Here is a 21,317-nt window from a genome sequence, read left to right on the forward strand (position 1 = left end):
TCTTAGCTACGAAGTTCGGGACGAAATCGAGCGTCACAGATCCCCAGCCTCTGGTATGTTTAACATCATAAGAAAGGCCATGTAGTTCCCCTACTCTCTTCGCCGATGCCAGGGCCAGCAAGAAGAGGGTCTTGAGGGTCAGATCCCTGTCTGACGACTCTCGGAGTGGCTCGAAGGGTCTTCGAGTCAAACTCCTAAGTACGAGAGTCACATCCCACGCAGGGGGCCTGAGTTCCCTGGGTGGGCAAGACCTTTCGAAGCTCCTCATTAGCAAGGATATCTCGAACGAATTCGAGATGTCCAGTCCCCTCAGTTTTAGGACGAGAGCCAGGGCGGCTCTATATCCCTTAACTGTGGGTACTGGAGAGGAGCTTCTCCTCGGCGAAGAAACACGAGGAAATCCGCTACCTGCTGAAGAGTGGCTCTGAGAGGAGACAGACCCTGTCTACGACACCAACCACAGAAGACGGCCCACTTCCCCTGGTACACAGCTGCAGAGGACTGTCTGACGTGTCCAGCCATCTCTGTTGCTGCGCTACGAGAAAAGCCTCTCGTTCGCAAGAGATGTGGATAACAGCCAGCCGTGAAGTTGAAGGGACTGGACTGCTTGGTGGTACCGTTCTACGTGTGGCTGGGCTAGAAGGTTGTGCCAAGTGGGTAGCTCTCTCGGTGCATCCGCAAGAAGAGCCAGCAGGTCCGGATACCAAACGGCTTGTGACCGTTTGGGAGCCACCAGGATCATTCTGAGATTGGGAGTGACCAGCGCTCGACTGATCACTTTCCGAATCAGACAGAAGGGAGGAAAGGCGTACGCGAAGAGGTTGTCCCAGGGGTGTTGGAGAGCGTCCTCTGCAGCTGCCCATGGGTCCGGCACAGCTGAAAAGAAAACCTGAAGTTTTCTGTTGTGCCGGGTGGCGCAAAAAACTAGGTCTACGACCGGTCGTCCCCACAGGTTGAAGAGCCTTTTCCGCCACGTCTTGGTGTAGAGACCATTCGGTCCCTATCACCTGATCCCGACGGCTGAGCTTGTCTGCTACTACATTCCTCTTGCCTGGAATGTAGCGTGCTGACAGCTCTATCGAGTGAGCCGTGGCCCACTCGTGCACCTGCACCGTCAACTGATGGAGCGGAAGAGACACTAGCCCCCCTGCTTGTTGACATATGCCCACTACTGTGTGTTGTCGCACATCAACACCACTGAGTGTCCCACCAAGCGGTCCTGAAACTCTTGGAGAGCGTTGAACGCCGCCTTGAGTTCCAGGACATTGATGTGAAGGTGCTTCTCGTGATGGTCCCACACACCTGCAGCCAGCAACTCCTCCAGGTGTGACGCCCCAATCCCTCGGAGTCGGATGCGTCTGAGAACAGAAGCCATCTCCGGGGGGGGAGTGCGTATGGGCACTCCTCTTAAGGGTTCTTGTGTCGTCGAGACCACCAGGCTAGGTCCTGCCTCACCTTGTCCGTGATAGCCACGGGAAAGTAAGGAGGATCCTTGGCCTGAGACCAACTCTCCCTTAGTCTCCACTGGAGAGACCGCAGGTGAAGACGCCCGTGAGGGACTAACTTCTCGAGTGACGACAGATGGCCGATCACGACTTGCCATTGCTGTGCTGCCTGTTCCTGCCGAGACAGGAACCGGCCGGCTGCCTCCCTGAATTTGCTGATACGCAAGTCTGTGGGAAAGACTTGCCCTGCTACCGTGTCTATCAGCATACCCAGGTACTTCATCTTCTGCTTGGGTTCGAGGTCGGACTTCTCGTAGTTTATCACGATCCCCAGATCGCGACAAAAACTTGAGGAGCCGATCTCTGTCCTGTAGCAACTGCGAGCGGGAGCTCGCCAGGACTAGCCAATCGTCGAGATACCTCAGAAGACGTACCCGTTCGAATGGGCCCAAGCCGACACCAGAGTGAACACTCGCGTGAACACCTGTGGGGCGGTTGAGAGACCGAAACAAAGTGCCCTGAAATTGGTACACCGTCCCAGTCCGAAAGATGAAGCGGAGGTACTTTCTGGAGGACTGATGGATGGGTATTTGAAAATACGCGTCCTTCAGATCCACTGAAAGCATGAAATCGTTCCCCCTGATCGAGTCGAGCACTGAGCGTGCCGACTCCATCGTGAACCGCGTCGTGCGAACGAAGCGGTTCAGGGGAGAGAGGTCTATCACCGGACGCCAGCCCCCGATGCCTTCTCCACTAGGAAGAGGCGGCTGTAAAAGCCCGGTGACTGGTCCTCCACGATTTCTACAGCTCGTTTCGCCAGCATGGTTGATCTCCTGTCGAAGAGCGTTTGTCCTTTGTTTGATCCCCGGACATAGGTCTGTAGATGGACCGGTTTGGAGATGCGGGGGGGCCCGAGACTCGAAGGGTAGCTTAGATATCCCTCCCGAAGGACGTCTACTATCCAGTTCTCGGCGCCGTAGCGCTGCCAAGTTCGCCCAATGGCTCAGCCAGGCACCCCCCCACTTCCGGCAGCAGGTGAGGGGAACGCCGTCCCTAGCGTTTCCCTCCTCCTCGTTTCGACTTCTTTCCAGCACCTCCTCGGGGAAAGGAGGGCTGGGAGGAGGGCTGGTTGCGGCCTCCTCTAGCAGAAGTTGAAACAGCTGGAGTCTTCACACGGGGTTTGGACGGTGCAACCGTCTTCGCCGCCGTGGAAGCGCTAGCCAAGCTCTTTGGTTTTGGTTTGGCCGCAGTTACTCGAGGTTGCCCAGAAACCTTCGAGACTGCCTGGTGGACTAAGCGGTCACTCTCGTCAGTGCGCCGCCGTTCCACCGCAGCGTCCACCATCTCTCCAGGAAAGAGAGCTGGGAACTCCAATAAGAGGTCCATTTCGTAGCCCGAGTGCCGCTTCACGCCCGGCGGCCCCCTTGGTCACTCGGGTAAGGACTGCGTCCCTACGTCGAAGAACCAAGTTGGCCCACAGGTTAGCAGTCTGATGGGCGAGGTAAGAGATTGCTCTTCCTCCAGACTGGCACAGTCTCCTGAAAGAAGCGTCGTCTTCGAGAGCAGAACTCCCAGAGCCGGCCGCTACTTTGGATATTGTGAGGGACCACAAATCCAACCAGGAAACTGCCTGGAATGCTGCCATAGCGGTAGATTCCAGGGCAAGTGCCTCCTGCTGCGAGAACCATAAGTTCTCCGACAGGAAGCTGCTGCAGGGACAACACCTGGAGTCAGCCTCGCTAACTCCGGGTTAACCTGTTTCGGCAGTATCGGGTCTTCCGTGGCACGTAAAATCGCCTCTGCCGCTGTAGAGGAGGAGGAAGCAGCTTAGAGGACCGTCCGGATTTTAGCGAGTCCTCCCGTCCGGAGACGAGATTCTCCACCTGATCCAGGACCGAGTCCGCAAGCTCCGATCGTGGCAACCCCATCATCATTTTGGGCTCCCTCTTGGGACCCCAAAATGATTCGAGCCGGGACGTGGGCTCTGCTGGTGGTAGCGGCGATCCTTCCGCAAGGTCATTATGCAAACGCATCAGCTTAATGACCTCTGCGAAGTTCCTCTGTATCTCAGGCGTTACCGCGTCTTGTGGAGTAGGACCGTCCAGTCCCTCCAGCAAGAGCATATCCCTCGATACTCCTCCTTCAGAAGGAGGAACAGCGACAGACCCCTGACGGTCGCCTCCAACTACTTGCGCGTACGTTCTGGTCGGTCCTAAGACCGTGCCTGAGCCGCACGGCGTCATAGCTGGGTCACGAGCGGCGCACCTCTCGTGATCGCTCCTTGGTACCAATCGCCCTCCCTCCGGTATAGCCCGAGGAGGTTGAAGGTACAGGAGAGGCAGACTGACGCTCCCCCCTCGCTCGCTGGCAGGACCAGCGTGCGTGTAGGTGGGCTGCTGTTGATCGTCAACCCGCGGTGACGGTCGAGCAGCAGGCCTAGCCTTGCCGCTCGCCTGAGGCGATTGGCCTCGGCTGAGAACGTCGAGAGTCTCTATCGTCAGCGAGCTGCCGCTGGTCACCGTCTCCGCCCTTGGTCTCCCATCGGGTGGAGCGGCGGACGGGTGACCTGCTAGGCTCCCTTTCGCGTCGAGACCGGCCAGCGTCCGTCTCGGCGCGTCCAAACCGCTCTCGGCGTACCAGCCGTGGCTGGTACCGGCGGCCGTGGGACTCCTTCCTCGCCTCAACCCGTGGCCGGTCAGCGACCGTCACGTCAGCCCGAGCAGCCAGTTGATCGCTGCGAGAGCGTCCACTGGCCTGGCGAGAGTCGTGTGCACGACTCTCGCCAGTCTTCTGCTCCGCGCCGCTGTCTTGACGGCGAGCGAGCTCGGGCGTCAAAACTTTGGCTGGACGGTCCTCTTTGGAAGAGCGTCCACTCGGTGCTTCTCGCGAACGAGAAGCGGCCGAGACGGAACCTGGTTTAGCGGCAGAACCGCTAGCACCAGGTGAGGACGCACCGACCGCCGGCTGGTGCACCTCTGGTCCCCCGTCGACTTCTTCTTTGCAGAAGAAGCGACGGGCCCCGTTCCCGAAGGAACAGGAGGACCAGCAGAAGAGCTCCCCAGCTCGCCTGAGCGAGCCGGGCCCTTAGAAGATCCCGAAGGAGTCTTCTTAGGGGGGGAGGAGGCAGCCTTCTTCTTCTTCGGCTGTTTGGCCTTAGAAGTCGAAGGGGAAGGAGAGGCAGCAGACGACGAAGAAGACGATGAAGACGACGACGACACCTTCTTCCTCTTCCTCTTCTTCTTCGCCAGGCTCCGCAGAACAGACGTCAGGTCTTCCATCCAGGAGGGAGCCGGGGCAGTTGCCGAAGCAACAGGGCCCGACTGCAACCTGTCCGGAAAGACCTGAGACTGTGACAGCAACACCAGCAGCAGGAACAACAGGAACAGGTCCGGGAACAGCAGGAACGGCATGGAAACATCTGAAAGGAATGTGCAGGCCGATTCTGAAATGGAAAGAGTAGCTGGAACGGCAACAGGTACGGCAGGCACGGCAGGTACCACGGGAGAGCCAGGCGTCCTGTCGGCAGTTCCGTCATCCGTGGCACTGGCGGCAGGTCCAGGGGGGTACTCTTCGGGCAGCGGAAGTCCGGGTCGGCAAAGGAAAAAATCCAGGTGGTGGTGGGCACCGTCTCCTTGGCACGGGCAGCAATTGGTTTTTGTATAGCCCACCGTGGGTGTCACCGACATTATATGGGCGTATACCAGATGTGGTGGCATCTCATACGCTGGTGTCGTTATTGTCGGTGGTAGTTGTGGTGTCACCAGCACCATGAGTGCGACCACCGCCGACCCCGCCAACCTGTGAGCAACCCCTGGAGCTTGGGCATCACTGCAGTCCCAGCGACTCCCACCACCTGTCCCAAGTCGTCCTTTCACTGATGGCCACACCTAGCGGAGACAATAGTCGGGTTTAGTTTGGAGGGGCTTCCCTTCCCTCACGACCCATGGGGATGAAGAAACACCCCCCCCAGATCGGAACGGAAGACCCCGAGTACAGCTGTACGTCCGGGTAGCGGGCGCCCTCCTCCACACTCGACGGATCGAGAGAGGAAAAGGACTCCGCTACCCCCCCCCGCAGGGGAAGGCGCGAAACGTGGGGGCTGGCCGGGGGGCAGGAAAGAGGACGAAGTGTCCGTCACCAAAGGAGTCACTGGACTTTCCGATGACTTCTTGGCCGGCCTAAGTCTCTTCCTGCCCTCGTACAGCACCCACTGCGCCTCGGACCAATTAACACATATGACACAAGGTTCGTTGCGGGAGCACTCTCGCCCCCGGCAACGAGTACAAACCTCATGGGGGTCCACGTCAACGAATGACCTGAACCCTCCACATCTACGCCCCTCCAGCCCGGGACACACTCTACGGGCGACTGGAGGGCGCGGTGAAATCTCCATTTCTTCCAATTCACTCATTGCAAGATCAATAGAATTGTAAAAGTACTTACAGTCACTCCTGATTTATACAGAAAGAGAGGCAAATACTCAAAGTCAAAGCAAACGACAAAGCGGGCAGAGCGATGGCGAACACGTCCTTCCCACATACGGCCGAAAGCAAAAGTGATTTGTTTACCTCCCAGTCGCGCGGCGCGCGACGATCGGACAAGCAGTTAACTACCGTTCTCCCCTTGTTCGAAGCTTACGACCGTCCAGCTGCCGCTAGCTACTTCCTATTGTTAAAGGACCGAGGGTTTGTATTACGTATCGGAACGAAGCACTCTCTCAGAATTTGTGCTCGTGCACGATCCTTGGCAGCCTTGGATGTGTCTACAGGACCTGCCGAAGGGACGTCAGACTGGTTAGTTCCCGTAACCCTCCTTCGGCTTTTGACTTGCCCATTCCCTAAGTCCTGGGAGTCAGACAGAGGTCTAGGCCTAGAGGCATTATGGGATCGATCTGACGCCCCCTCCACAACACTAGGGGCACGAACACTCTCACTACACTTCACATTTGTTTGGAGCGCGAGCACTTTCGATTCTAAGTTACGAATCGATTCCATAATCATAACAAGTGCATTCCCATCTGTAGATACCACTTCCTTGCCCGGAGGCAATATTACAGGGTTAGGATCAACAACATCTACAGTTGGGTTAGACTGAGGTAAATTACTACCCTGACTTTTAACAGAAGCACTCCTGGAGGAAGACCTCCTGATTCTATCACGTTCAAGCTTTCGCACGTACGAATCATAAATCTTCCATTAGTTATCAGTTCAACTCTCGCACTCTTCACATCTATCCAAAAGAAGTTTTCAAAATCCTAGGCGGAGGTACTGGAAACAGTTGTTTACAGCACTGGCGACAGAGAAAATCTGAATAGAAAATGGGAATGGTTCCTGATACCCGCCTCCCAGCGGCGGGAATGGGTACTAACCACCTGGCCGATCACTGCGTGTGCCGGGAGTTTTGAAATTCTGTCGGACTTCAGAGAATACAGCTATATATATATATCTGACAGGTAAGTGTCATGAACAAAATGATATGTCTTGTATAGAGGATTTGAGAAAATACAACCCCTGTAAACAATAAAGAACAGATAACAGGAAAATGTTCAGATTACTTGAAAAAATATTCCTGAAGTCAGAACCACATAAAACTTCACAGCTCTATACAAGTGTGAGCATTCAAACATTATTACAGTGGAACCCTGTATTTGCAGGGATGCGTACCAGACCCCCTCCCCCACCCCTCGCAAATAGCTAGAATCCGGGAGTACTTAGATCCCAATAAAAAGGCTTCAAACTGCCTATTTTGTTCTTTCAAACTCAAGAAAAACCCACTAAAAATTACAATTTGTCGTAAATTATATTTTTCCTAACTATACAAACCCGAGGTCTTTTACATATGGAATAATACTTACAGCTCAGATGGACCGGTCATAAGCTTTCGAATAAGGGGGTTCGGTAGTTAACTGCTTGTCCCATGGTCGGGAGTCCCGCCCGACTGGGAGGTGAAGCTTCACTTTGCTTTAGGCCCAGGAACAGAGTGAGGGGTGGCATGAGGTGGGACTATGTGTAAAGGACCTCAGGTTTGTATAGTTAGGAAAAATACAATTTACGACAAACTGTAATTTCTTCCGACACGTAATACAAACCCTTGGTCCTTTATACATGGAAGACTCACTTATTGGTGGGTGGAATCTGATTCTTATGAACAGACTGGTGTTCATCCTACCTTGGTTCCCTCCCTGGTCGTTAGCAGGTAGAGGGGAGGGGATCCTTAGCCTCTGTCCATCTGATCGGGGTGTGCACTGTGGGATCAGTGGTCAGAAGCGTGCCTCTTATGAATAGTAAGCAAGGACCAGTTCCTACGCAAGGGCCAAATATAAGGTCTTGAGTTTGTCTCTTGTTGGCGTCCACTCCCCCACCTTGTTAGGGGAGTGGCGGATAAACGCTTCTATCCCTAATAAAAGGGAAGAATGGAGCTCAGTCGCATGGCTTACCTGCATCAGCATCCTGTCCAGCGTAGTGATGATCACCACCCTCTGCCTGCAGGGAGAGGGAAGAAAAGAGAAGAAAGAGAAGCCAGTCACACTCTCATTCACTCTTCCATTCATGCAGTCTCACAAGGATGAGATGCCATCTTGTCTGGCGAGGAAGCTGGGTTAGCTACACAACTGGTTTAGCAGCCACCACGGGTCCCAAGGAAAAGGTGTCCAAGGACCTGTGGGTGATATCCCGAAGGTAGAAGGATGTAAAGGTGGTCTGGTTGGTCCAAACCCCTGCCTTCAGCACCTGTGCCATGGACCAGTTCTTGCGGAATGCGAGGATTGGACCAATACCTCTGACTTCGTGGGCTCTCGGACGAAGGGTACTGGTGTAGTCACTCCTGTCTAAAGCGTACGCCTTCCTGATCACCTCATGAAGCCAAAAAGAAATATTGTTCTTGGACACTTCTTTCTTGGTAACCCCGGTGCTAACGAAGAGGAGTCGAGACTCAGGCCTGAGGTGACGAGTTCTCTTCAGATAGCGCCGTAGCGCCCTCACAGGACAAAGCAGCACCTCATCCGCATCGTTGTCAGTGAAGTCCTTCAGGGAAGGGATCTTGAAGGATTCGAACCGGTCATCAGGGACCGAAGGGTTCTGAGTCTTCGCTACGAAATCCGGGACGAAATCGAGTGTCACTGATCCCTATCCCCTCGATTGCTTGACATCGAAGGAAAGACCGTGAAGTTCCCCTACTCTCTTCGCCGATGCCAGGGCCATCAGAAAGATGGTCTTGAGGGTCAGATCCCTGTCTGACGACTCCCGGAGTGGCTCGAAGGGTTTGCGATTCACTCCTAAGTAACGAGAGTCACATCCCACCCTGGGGGCCTTGAGTTCCCTGGGTGGGCAAGACCTCTCGAAGCTCTTCATCAGGAGTGAGATTTCCACGGAGGTGGAAATGTCTACTCCTCACAGTTTTAGGACTAGGGCCAGAGCGGCTCTGTTAGCCTTTAATTGCGGAGATGGAGAGGAGATTCTCTCGGCAAAGGAAGACGAGGAAATCCGCTGCCTGCTGAAGAGGGGTGGCTCTGGAGTGAACGAGGAGTCCCATCCATGACACCAACCACAGAAGACAGACCACTTCCCCTGGTACACTGCTGCAGAGGACTGTCTGAGGTACCCTGCCTCTCTGTTGCTGCTCGGCAAGAAAAGCCTCTCGTTTGGAAGAGATCGTGGATAACAGCCAGCTGTGAAGACACAGGGACCGAACCGCTTGGTGGTACCGTTCCACGTGTGGTTGGCACAGGAGGTTGTGCCATGAGGGAATCTCTCGCAGTGCCTCGGCGAGAAGAGCCAGCAGGTCCGGATACCAAACAGCCTGAGGCCATTTGGGTGCCACCAGAATCATCCGAAGATTGCTGGTGACTAGCACCCTGCTGATCACCTTGTGAATCAGACAGAACAGGGGAAAGGCGTAGACGAGGAGGTTGTCCCACGGGTGTTGAAATGCATCCTCTGCAGCTGCCCATGGGTCCGGCACAACTGAAAAGAAAACCTGGAGTTTTCTGTTGTGCTGGGTGGCGAACAGATCCACAACTGGATACCCCCAAAGGTCAAAGAGCCTTTCTGCCACGTCTGGGTGAAGAGACCATTCGGTCCCGATCACCTGATTCCGGCGGCTGAGCTTGCCTGCCACTACGTTCCTCTTCCCTGGAATGTATCTGGCTGACAGCTCTACTGAGTGGGCTACGGCCCACTCGTACACCTGCATCATCAACTGGTGCAATGGGAGAGACACTAGGCCCCCTGTTTGTTGACATATGCCACTACCAAGGTATTGTCGCTCATCAACACCACTGAGTGTCCCATCACACGTTCCCGAAACTCTTAAAGTGCGAGGAACGCTGCCTTGAGCTCCAGGATGTTGATGTGAAGGTGCTTGTCGCAATGGTCCCACACCCCTGCAGCCAGCAACTCCTCCAGGTGTGCACCCTAGCCCTCGGTCGATGTTTCTGAGAACAGCAACATCTACGGAGGGGGAGTGCGGAGAGGTACTCCTCTTACGAGGTTCCCATCGTCCAGCCACCAGGCTAGGTCCTGCCTCACCTCCTCCGTGAGAGGGCCGGGGAGGTATGGCGGGTCTCTTGCCTGTGACCAACACTCCTTTAGCCTCCACTGAAGAGACGCAGGTGAAGATGCCCGTGAGGGACTAACTTGTCCAGCGGCAACAGGTGACCGATCACGACCTGCCACTGCTGAGCTGACTGCTCCTGTCGAGACAGGAACCGTCCGGCTGCCTCCCTGAACCTGCTGATCCGCGAGTCTGCGGGGAAGACTTGCCCTACTACCGAGTCGATCAGCATGCCCAGGTACTTCATCCTCTGCTTGGGCTCGAGATCTGACTTCTCGAAGTTCACCACGATCCCCAGATCGCGGCAGAATTCGAGGAGTCGATCCCTGTCCTGTAGCAACTGCGAGCGGGGGCTCGCCAGGACCAGCCAATCGTCAAGATACCTCAGTAGACGTATCCCGACCGAGTGGGCCCAAGCGAACACCAGCGAGAACACTCGCATGAACACCTGTGGGGCGGTTGAGAGACCGAAGCAAAGTGCCCTGAATTGGTACACTGTCCCGTCGAGGATGAAGCGGAGGTACTTCCTGGAGGACTGGTGGATAGGTATTTGGAAATACGCATCCTTCAGGTCCCCCGTAAGCATGAAGTCGTTCTCCCTGATGGAATTCAGCACGGATCATGCCGTTTCCATCGTGATTTAAGTCTGGCGAACGAATCGGTTCAAGGGAGAGAGATCTATCACCGGGCGCCAGCCCCCCAATGACTTCTCCACCAGGAAAAGTCTACTGTAGAAGCCCAGCAACTGATCTCATACGACCTCTACAGCTTGCTTGCTCAGCATGGCTTCCACTTCTTGCCAAAGCGCTACGTCCCTGGCAGAACCGGGAACGTACGTCTGATGATGGACTGGGTGCAAAGCGAGGGGTGGCTGCGACTCGAAGGGTAGTAGATAGTAGATATCCCTCCATAATGACATCCACTATCCAGGTCTCGGCTCCGTAGCGCTGCCAAGTTGCCCAATGGCTCACCAGGCAACCGCCCCACCTGGCAGCAGGTGAGGGGGAACGCCGCCCCTTCTTCGACTTTTTCATCCCGGATCTTCCTCGGGAAAAGGACTGGGAGGAGGGCTGACGGTCGTTCCTTACTGAAGAAGTCAAAGGCTGGGTCTTTCCTCTCAGCCCCAATGTGGAAGTCGCCTTGGCCGCAGAGGAAGAGCAAGCCGAGCTCCGAGGCTTGGCCGCAGTGGCTCAAAGTTGTCCAGACACCTTCGAGACTGCCTGGTGTACTAGGCGGTCACTGTCCTCTGCGCCGCTGTTCCACCGCAACGTCCACCATCTCTCTAGGGAAGAGAGAGGAGGAACCCAACAACAGTCCGTTCCTAAGACCCAGCGCTGCCTCACGCCCTGCCGTCCTGGTCACTCGATTGAGGACTGCGTCCCGACGTCTCAGGACCAGGTTGGCCCACAGGTTGGCCGTCTGGTGGGCAAGGTAGGAAATAGCCCTACCTTCAGACTGACACAGTCTTTGAAAGCCGGGTCCCCTTCGGGAGTGGACTGTGAAAGCCGGGTCCCCTTCGGCAGTGATGTGTCCCGAGGAAGCAGCGACTTTGGACACTGTGAGGGACCACAGGCCCAGCCAGGAGACTGCCTGGAATGCTGCCAAGGCAGTCGCTTCCAAGGCCTGTGCCTCCTGCTGTGAGAACCAGAGATTCTCGGCCAGCAGGTGGTTAAGAGGCACACCCAGAGTTAGTCTGGCTATCTACGGGTTAACCTGCTTGGGTGGCACCGGGTCCTCTGATGGCACGTAGAAGCGCTGCTGTCGTGGTAGAGGAGGGGGGAGCGGCTTGGTCGACCTGCCGGACCTAAGTGATCCCTCCTATCCAGAGACGAGAGTTCACCTGGCCCAGCACACCATCAGCCAAGGAGGACCGGAGCAGAACCACCGCCGTCCTGTGTTCCTTCTTAGGCCCCCAGAACGACTCCAGCCTCGATGGAGGCTCAGAGGGAGGGAGCACTGATCCTTCCCTGAGGTCGTCGTGCTGACAAATCAGTGCAATGACCTCCGCAAATGACCTCTGGATCTCGGGGTGATCGCATCCTGAGGGGATGGACCTTCAAGTCCATCTAAGGAGAACACCTCTCAAGATTCTCCTCCTTCACAGGAGGAACCACGACAGACCCCTCGTGGTCTCCTCCAACCACTTGGGCGTACAATCTGCTCGGTCCCAAGACCATGCCAGGCTTGTAGGCCCTCGTGGCGGGACCGTGTGAAGCACACTCCTCACGGTTGCTCCTAATCGCCTCGCTCCTCCCTGCCTACCAGCTGAGTCGGTGGGCTGGGAGGGCTGCAGGTCATCACCAACCCGAGGTGACGATCAAGCTGCAGGCCTAGTCCCGCGGTCTCCCTGGGGAGAGCCACCGGAACGAGGACGGTAGCGACGGTCCAAAGCATCAGGAGAGCTGCTACCTGTCACACAATCCGTACGGTCCTGGTGGGAGCGATGGTCAGGAGACCGGCAGAGTCCACTGGCGCGGTGGGAGTGTGCACCGTCCTCGCAGCACGTCACGGTACCTGGCCCAGCCGAGACTGGGGCTGGTGACCGGGGGGACCTCTTCCATAGCCTTCAGCCCGAGGACAGTCCGGTGGGACAGTCGTGTCAACCCTGGCTACCAGGCGGGTCGCTTGCAACAGAGCGATCGCCGATCTGGCGGGAGTCACCTGGGCGACTGCCACCAGCCTTCCGCTCCGTGCCTGGGTTCTGCCGGTGGAGCAGGCTCAGCAGTCTGAACCTGGCTGCACGGTCACCCGTGGGTGATCGTACAGTCCAGTACCTCTCCGCGAGCGAGCGGCCCGAGACTGGTTTCCCGGTGTAAGGAGGCAGAAGCCTCCAGTCCCCGTCTTCTTCTTCCTTGCTGGAGAAGAGACGGGTCCCGTTCCCGAGGGAACAGGAGGACCAGCGGAAGCCCCAACTGCCCCACCGGAGCAGGGCAGACCCTTAGAAGTCTCTGAGTGAGATTTTTTTTTGGGGGGGGGGGGCCCTTCTTCTTCCTTGGCTGTGGGGCCTTGTAAATCGAAGGGGAAGAGGCGGCTGCAGACGATGACGGGGGGCAACGACGACTCCTGACCATCGGACAAGCAGTTAACTACTGAACCACCTTGTTTGAAAGCTTACGACCGGTCCAGCTGCGCTGCAAGTATTATTCCATATGTAAAGGACCGAGGGTTTGTATTACTTGTCGGAGCGAATGCTTATAAAAATCTGTTTTTTTAATTTTTAACACAAAGGGTGCATTTAATCATGAAAATGATATGAAAATTCAGTAATTTGTGGATATTTCCAATCGGAAAATATTTCGAATATGTGAATGATGGGCATATAAGGTCCATAGAGAAATCCATGAATAACAGGGGTCAACTGTATTTTATTATTGTTGTTGTTGTTATGTATACTATTATTACATATTATTATTGTTACTGTTGTTGCCATTACTAATTTTTAAAAAAAGCACTGCAGAGAAAAAAATAAAAGAAACCTAAATATCCTTAATGCCGTTCTGTAGAAAATAAGTAGTGATTGCGTTAAAGGAAACACTTGAATGACTAATTACATTTGGCACTGCTTTTTCTATCTGACCACACCCTAGCAATCTTCAAGTGTTTGAAAGACTACAGTTAATACGTGCAACATAATGTGAAATTATGAATCAGTATTACTTGTATGGACAAGCAGTTCTGTCAACAACGGACTGAATTGCTCCTTACTAAACAATAAGTGATGCAGATGTGTGCAAAAAAGGAGAATGCTGATACATTTAGCTAGATCTACCCTCTCACAGGTCATAAATCCACTAAATTAACTCTTTGTGAGTGGGTGTCGTCAACTGATAGCTATTAATAGCTTTAGAGTTATGGCCAGGTGTATTGTCCCCTAACGGTCAACATTTCGGGCCATACAGTTTGAACTAATTTTGTGGGAAAAGTATTCAGATCAATACCATGACTCATAGCTAATAACTTGTACGTACAGGAGAGAGAGATCAGTTTGCCTAATGAAGTCAAAATGGAATTTTGTCCACCATTCCCATCCAAGGACGTCTCATAAATATTCTATACGTAATTTTTTTTATACCATGAGCATATGCATATCTTCCTCTTCCAATAATTTTTTTCTAATTAGCCAACCTCAAATTCAGCCCGGTCTAGGGGTGTGCTTAATATAAATATATTTTAGCCAATCCTGTAAGGGTTAACAAATATTAAACATCTGACCATGAATTTTTTTTTCTTACTTTCTCACAAGGTTGAGCAAAAGGATTATTCTTAATGGCTATTTTAGAATTTATTTATCATATTAAAACTAATTATTATTATCATCATTAGTTTAACCAGACCACTTCAGTTAAAATTCTCAACTATCATAAAGGTTGGTTCCATGAGTGTCTTCTTAATTACTAGATTAGAAATAACTTGATATATTGAAAAGCTTCGTTACAAATTTCCGATTACTGTAATTTACATCTGTCAGATTTATTATCTAAAAATGTTTGCCATTTATCTTCAGTTAGGATGGTTTAGAGATGGTGCTGTAACAAATCATTGACATGTTCAAGTCTATTTGATCTAGTCATAATGACTGCAGTTTGGCTGCTTTATCTGCAGCTCCACTTACTGTAATGCTTATATGTGATAAGACCCCAAATACTTCAACATTTATTCCGGTTTCACATAATTTATGAAATCAAGATTTAGTTTGGCAAAGGGATCTTTGGAAAAATAATTTTGCTTATGATGTTTAGGGGAATAAGCATAGTAATTAAAATTATTGTATAGCATACACAGGTATTTCACATACTATCCAAAATGAGGAAATATGTACTAAACGTACTAGTGCAAGAGACAGTGCTATTGGCTCAAAAATTGCAAATGGTGGGGAATAACTGTTTAACAAAATATTTCTATGACTGGAAATATCTTTAGTTCAAGTCACTGCTTGAATTTTTAATGCACACACATGGCTAGCACTAAGTCAATATGGAGAGTGAGTAAGGTTTTGCCATTTTCGGTATAGGTATAGTATAATTTATTTGGGGAAGATCTGAATAACCTGTAACAGGTTCCAAATCTTTCATTAACGAGGCCTCCATAGCCTAAAACAGAGAAAAGTTTCTTTGTATATTATCATCCAGCTTGATCTGTCAGCTCCCCAAGTTACGTATGGTAATTCTCTTATTATGTGTAACAGATGTTTGCTTTTGGGTTTTATATATACAATGTATCTAGTCCAAGTTTGTAACAATGATTCAAGCTAAGAACTTTAGCTGTGCGAATGCTATCAACATGTTTTCCATTTTTTTTTGTCATAATTCTTTTCCTATTTATTTTTTTCTGAAAACATATATCAGGCCCTAGAGACCTTTATAGTTCAGGTTGTGCAAGTCATTATTTTGTCCAAGTGATTCTTAAGGCAATAGCAGAGCATAAAACAGCTAGTAATGAATATAGTTTCTTATTCAAAACAGTAACTATGACCTTGTAAAATAAGGTTGTTTGACTCTGTACAATACGATTTAGTAAAATATATAAATCCCCACCTAAGTTTCAAGAGGCATAGCCTTCTATATCATTAAATTTCAAGACTACTATGTTCATCACATAAATATACCATTCTAGCAACCTCAACAGCAATCTTCTTATATTATTAACTAACCCATATTGATGTTGGATATCTCGGCAACCTTTGCATTTGTTCTTGCTTCGTTTATCAGTGTGTTTCCACAAGAGATATCCAGATCAGTGACACCTGAATCACTGGCTTCACTCATTCTACTAAAACACTTTTGAGCCTTTCTGCCTCTATTTGAAGGTACTTGTTTCTCTTGTAAGCCTGAGAAAAGAACAAATTTCATGTTTGAGAAACAATGTCTAACATATGTACTGTATATAAATATATCAAGACTGATAGGTAAAACTGTAGCCAATATTGTAATTAAAGCAAGTCATATCACTGGAGACATCTACATTTTCCCACTCTTCTGACATATGTATAGTGAAAAGCAACTAGCTATAGAACAAAGTAATTGAAAAAAGTAGAATAAAAGTAACAGCTACAGGGAAAAAATCAGTTATTAAATACACAAACAGATAATATATATCTATTGGTAAATATGTTATTTCCTTGCAATATTCCAAGGATATATGCCTACACTTAACCAGAAAAGCCTACATTATTAGTACTATAAAGTGCATATTTTTACACAAAAGTACCCTACAAACTAAATATTAATTATCACCATATTCTATTTTTTTTATCTGTCAAACTTGACCAAAATATATACTGTACCAAGTCATTCAATTGCAAGTTAATGAAATGATCAGAAAATAAGTATAAAATTTTTTAAAACATGCAAGAAGGATTGTAATTAATTAAATCTATGTCATACACAGGTCTATTACATATCTGTGCAATTGTAATTCTGTGTCTACATAAATTCCCAGACTAATAATACATACTCTATTGGAAAATATGAGGTAGATCAAAAGCAATTATGAATGTCTTTTCATCTCTAGAGATCTAGATGGCTATCATTCACTCTCTTCCATGTGCCAAAGCTCAAAAGCCATCACAGTACAGTACAGCAATACTATTATGAAGCCAGATACCAATATGCTACAGTAATCAAGAGTACATAGTAATAGTGATGTCTGTAAGAGATCAGAACATTAATTTAATGTCTGATTAAATTACTTATTGGTAATAATTGATAATACATTAAATCCCCATATTCGCAGTCTCAAGATTTACAGACTCACCTTGTCACAGATTTTTCTGTTGAGTCTATCTATAAATTATTCATGGAAAATTCGGCAATTCACAGTTTTCTTCGTTGAGAAATATTTACTAATTAGTGTATTTTGATGTTATTTTCATGACTAAATACATTTTATATGATAAAACATGAAACATCTCTCTTCTGCAACAGAGAAACCTGAAAAGCTCGAGTGTTAAGATTCATTCTGTTGCAAAGGAGTCATCTGGGATTTTTTGGGAGTTTATCAAAATGCCCAATTGTCGGATCAGATGGAGCATTTTCTCTAGGTCCTTCACACACTGTTGCTTCGATGTGGAATGAAGAAGCCAGTTGTCTAAGTACAATGAAATGTTGCTTCTCAGAAGATGAAGCCACTTCCCCAGAGGAGATAGTACCTGTGTGAATACCTGAGGGGCTGTGGACAGGCCGAAGCACAGAACCTGAAACTGGAAAATCTTGCCTTAAAATACAAACCGCAAGAACTTCTTTGAATTTGGGTGGATCGGTATGAAAGTATGTGCCCTACATATCCCGAAATACCCTGGTGCAGAGACGACATTACTGGCGGTTCATTTCTATGCAAAAAGTGGTCTTCATAAGAAAGTTATTCAGAGCACTGATGTCCAGGACAGGCCTCCAGCCTGCCAATGACTTGGGGACTACAAACAGTCACTTGTAAAACCCCTCTGTCAAAGATCTAATAGTACCTTTTCTATCGCCCTCTTGCAAATCAACATCTCTACTTCTTAAGAGAGGGCCAAAAACTTCTTGGAGCCTACCAAGTACATATGCCACTAAGATGATCGGCAACTTGGACAAAGGATGCCTTTCTGAGAGAGGGATGATATATTCCTCTTTAGTACTTGGACAACTCAAGCTTCTGTGCCCCTTTGACTCTACTCCTTCCAAAAGAGGTGAAGTCTCGCTGCAACTGGGGCGTGAAGGACTGTCGCATCACTTGCTGGACTTGATTGATGACTTCTTTGCTGATCTGGATGGGGGTTGCAGGTTAGCACGGGGGGTCTGCTGAGGTCTGAACCTTGACCCTCGAAAAGGATGCTGCTGTAATGGAGAGACACCCTAGCACTAGCAGCAGAAGACGAAGATCCCTTAGGTTGTTTGGTCGACTGGGCCAGTACGTCATTTGTTGACTTCTTTTGCAAAGCCAAAAAAATGTCCTTCAGTCTCTTGAGGGGACATGTTGCTTGTCGAAGGGAGCAAACAAGAGCACAGATTTCTAAGTGATAGTAATTTGCTTTGTGGTGAATGAGCACCACAACTTCCACTTTTTAAGAGTTCCTACTGTGAATAAGAAAGTTACTTCAGCAAAACTGTGCCTGACTGCCTTTTCTGCGCAAGACAGTATCCCCAACCAGTCTAAGGCAGTCTTCAATCTTCCTTGCCAACACATGTTCCTAATCAAGTGGTCTGCTTCTGGCGAGGAAAGCATCACTTTTGCAGCAGCAAAAGCCGACCAATGAGAAGTGTCTACCAAGCCGGAGAAGTCCCCCTGGGAGGAGGCAGAAACTCCTAAGGAAGGAGCCCTTCCCCAGTGGCATAAAAACGGTGCCTCTTCTTGATCAGTTTGGACAGTGGGAATGCAGATGCCTTCCCTATCTCTCTCTTGGAGGCTAACCAAACATCCACTTCATGAAGTACCTTCTTGGCTAAAGAACAGAGCTAACTTAGGCAAGCCTTCACTGTCGCTAGACTTCTCCCTCATGAGAAATGTGAATGCTGGAGAAGTCAGAGGAGCAGGTTCATAAAACTCCGAAAAATTAGCCAGGAAGTAGCGGAGAAGCGAAGAGTAGGCAGAAGAAGGAGCAGAGTCTTGTTCGATCTCTTCTTCTCATGAAACTGGAGAAAAACTGTCTGCGTTCTTAGCAGAAGTCTTCTTCTGAAGAACCCCCATCAGTTCTTCCAACTGACGACAATGAGGGGCAAAAGCTGGGTCTTCTACAGTAGAGTGAGACTGATAGAAAGCAACTTAGAGTGCGCTGGTATTACTGCTGTGTGTTAAGGAAACAAATGGCGAACCTTGTGCTGAAGTGAAGCACGCCTTGGCACCAAAACTGGGCACTTGAAAGATCCAACTGACTCTGAACTGTCCATGGGTGAATGACAATTACGAGCTATTGGCGCATCCGTAGGTGGAACCATATATGTAACTGCAAGATGGTTTTGGGCTAAGCACCACCTCTTGAAGTTTCTTGACAGGAGGGGGCGAAATGTCTTAAGAGGTCATGATACCACCCTACGTGCTACATCGACAAACCATACTGGTGATGAAACACATCTGTATCTGAGGGACATCGCACAGCACTGTTGATACGCCTTTTCTATGGCGCTCTGTCAACACCTGGGAGTGTACAACAGGTTCGATGGAGGGAGCAACTGCCCTTGGGCAAACCCCACCCCTTCCTTGGACCTCCAGTATGTCTTCTCCCCAGTGTGGGGGAGTGGGATAGGGACCTTCGTCTAGGAGAACTGGCGAGACAAACAGCCACCCCCTCACACACTGCACTAACATTTCTCACTGCACTTTCACTTGACACTTTATTATCAAAAGCTCTAATGGAAGCGCCTAATTCCATTACAGAATTATCTAAATGCTCAAACTTTCTATCAAATTGTGACTTGAGACTGGCAATGTTATTAGGATTGCAGGCAAGAGAACCTGGTAAAGGAGTCAGTGACAATAATAAAGGAGGGCTGAGAATAGGTGATACAGGAGCAGGAGGGCTGGAAGGAAAAGTGTTATTTTCTACCTCATCAGCTAAAGGAATAGCTTCAAGACTAGCTCTACATTCAGCTCTAAGAGCCATCTTCCTTTTCCTATCTTTATCTAATTTGTCTGAATGAAACCTACCTTTCCGCTGATTATCATACCACCCTTTACACTCTGGGCATGTTAATTCCTTAAGAGAACTCTGGCCCTCTTCATTTGATAGACTTGGTATGGGTATCATAAACCAACTTAAACAGTAACTTGGTCCTACATCCTTCGGAACAGTAAAGAATTCCAGAGGAACTGGAATCTGGCATAATGATGGCAATCACAATTACTAAACCCAGCTAATAGGCTAACCACAAATGCTAAAAGCAAAAAACACCACTCAAGATGAAATACTTCAACGAATTCCATGGAAAATATCCAGAAGATGAAGGACTGTACACAACTGTCAATGTTAATCAGGAGCCAGCAGAAAAAGAATTGGGAGGTTCTGCTAAATTGTATCTGACTATCCCGAAAGTGGGTGGGTCCCGTTCACCTACACTACGCATTTTTAATTAAAGTGCGCTCTCCAGGAATGTAACCCCTGCGTTAAATGAGAGGTGACGGTATGTACATGTACTGACATCTATGAAAAAATGATACTCTGTGGAGACCAGATTCTTCTGTATATAAATGAGGGCATATTAACATTCTGTATCAAGTCAATCTAATGAAAACTTTCAACAGCTGATGCATTGCCTTAGCTAGCAACATATAGAACTTCAAATTTCAACTGCATTCAGAAGTACACCTACAATGAGGAAAGAACTTATCAACACTTCAAAAAATAATTTCGCCAACAGATTTGCAGAGTGAACTCTCAGGGAGCATAATTCAACTTAGTCAGATACTAAAAACAATGCAAATATCGATTTACAGTGCAAAATTTGGGTCATTCCAGTCATTTACAATCATAAATTTTACAAAGCTATTATGACTAACAAAATTCCAGAAAATCATATACATATGAATACTGAAAATTCATACATATAGCTTTAAGCAAAAATTTTCTCAAACTTTAATATACCAAAAATGAACCAAACAATTTAATGGGTTAGGACTTACCAAACTTTCCTGGATGAACCTTTGGGGACTCAAGGACATCATTCTTATTTTCTTCTCTTGATGTGCCATTTCTGACTGTTTTATTTCTTGTATTACTCTTGTTCTTTTCAGCTTGCACTGAATTCGTATGCGTCCTTGTGAAAGAACGAGAACTTGCAATATGTGCATTTGTTGAAGTCTTAACTTGTTTGGTGTTATTTCTTGGCTTAGAGGGTGTCAATTTATGATCTATTCTTGTATTAGCAGGTTTTGTCTTGGCAATATCACCTAGGACAACACTTAATTCTCTCTGAACTTTCTGCGGAGCATTACTAAAGTCCTTAGTTTTTTTCCCATGCGTAGAATTTCTTCTCTTTTTGAAAGGCTCCCAAAAATGATATATTGTAGGAAACTTCATGGGACACTGAATAATCAGGCCTTCAAAGTTCCAAAATCAACTGGTGGACACCTCGGACGACCCAGACTTTCCTCATGGGTTCCTTCTGCTTACTGAAAAATAAGAGAAAAAAGATTTTTACAATTTGATATATAATCTAAAACAGCTGTCTTATTTCCAAAAGTCCACCAAAACACTGTAGTTCAAGAAAAAGCTGGTTAGTAAACCAAAAATTAATGGCACAGTGTAAGAAACTTTGATAAAGTAATTGGCTCAAATAGAAACAACAACTATCACACAATTAGTACTTTGTGGTTAAATGGAATACTGGAAAGAACAGAAAATTAATGCAG

General features: G+C 49.0%; 1 protein-coding gene across 1 annotated transcript in view; it reads right to left on the minus strand.

Moving 5' to 3' along the window:
- Window positions 1-20,985, minus strand: part of LOC135201199 (uncharacterized) — a 74,350-nt gene extending 53,365 nt beyond the window's left edge. The window contains exons 1-2 of the mRNA XM_064230077.1: window positions 20,589-20,985; window positions 15,646-15,822 (exon numbers count right to left, since the gene is read on the minus strand). Coding sequence (XP_064086147.1) covers window positions 15,646-15,822; window positions 20,589-20,985 — 574 coding nt within the window. The remainder of the gene's footprint in view (window positions 1-15,645; window positions 15,823-20,588) is intronic.
- Between the last annotated feature and the right edge of the window lie 332 nt (window positions 20,986-21,317).

Source organism: Macrobrachium nipponense, chromosome 28 (assembly GCF_015104395.2).
Source record: "Macrobrachium nipponense isolate FS-2020 chromosome 28, ASM1510439v2, whole genome shotgun sequence".
Taxonomy (NCBI): domain Eukaryota; kingdom Metazoa; phylum Arthropoda; class Malacostraca; order Decapoda; family Palaemonidae; genus Macrobrachium; species Macrobrachium nipponense.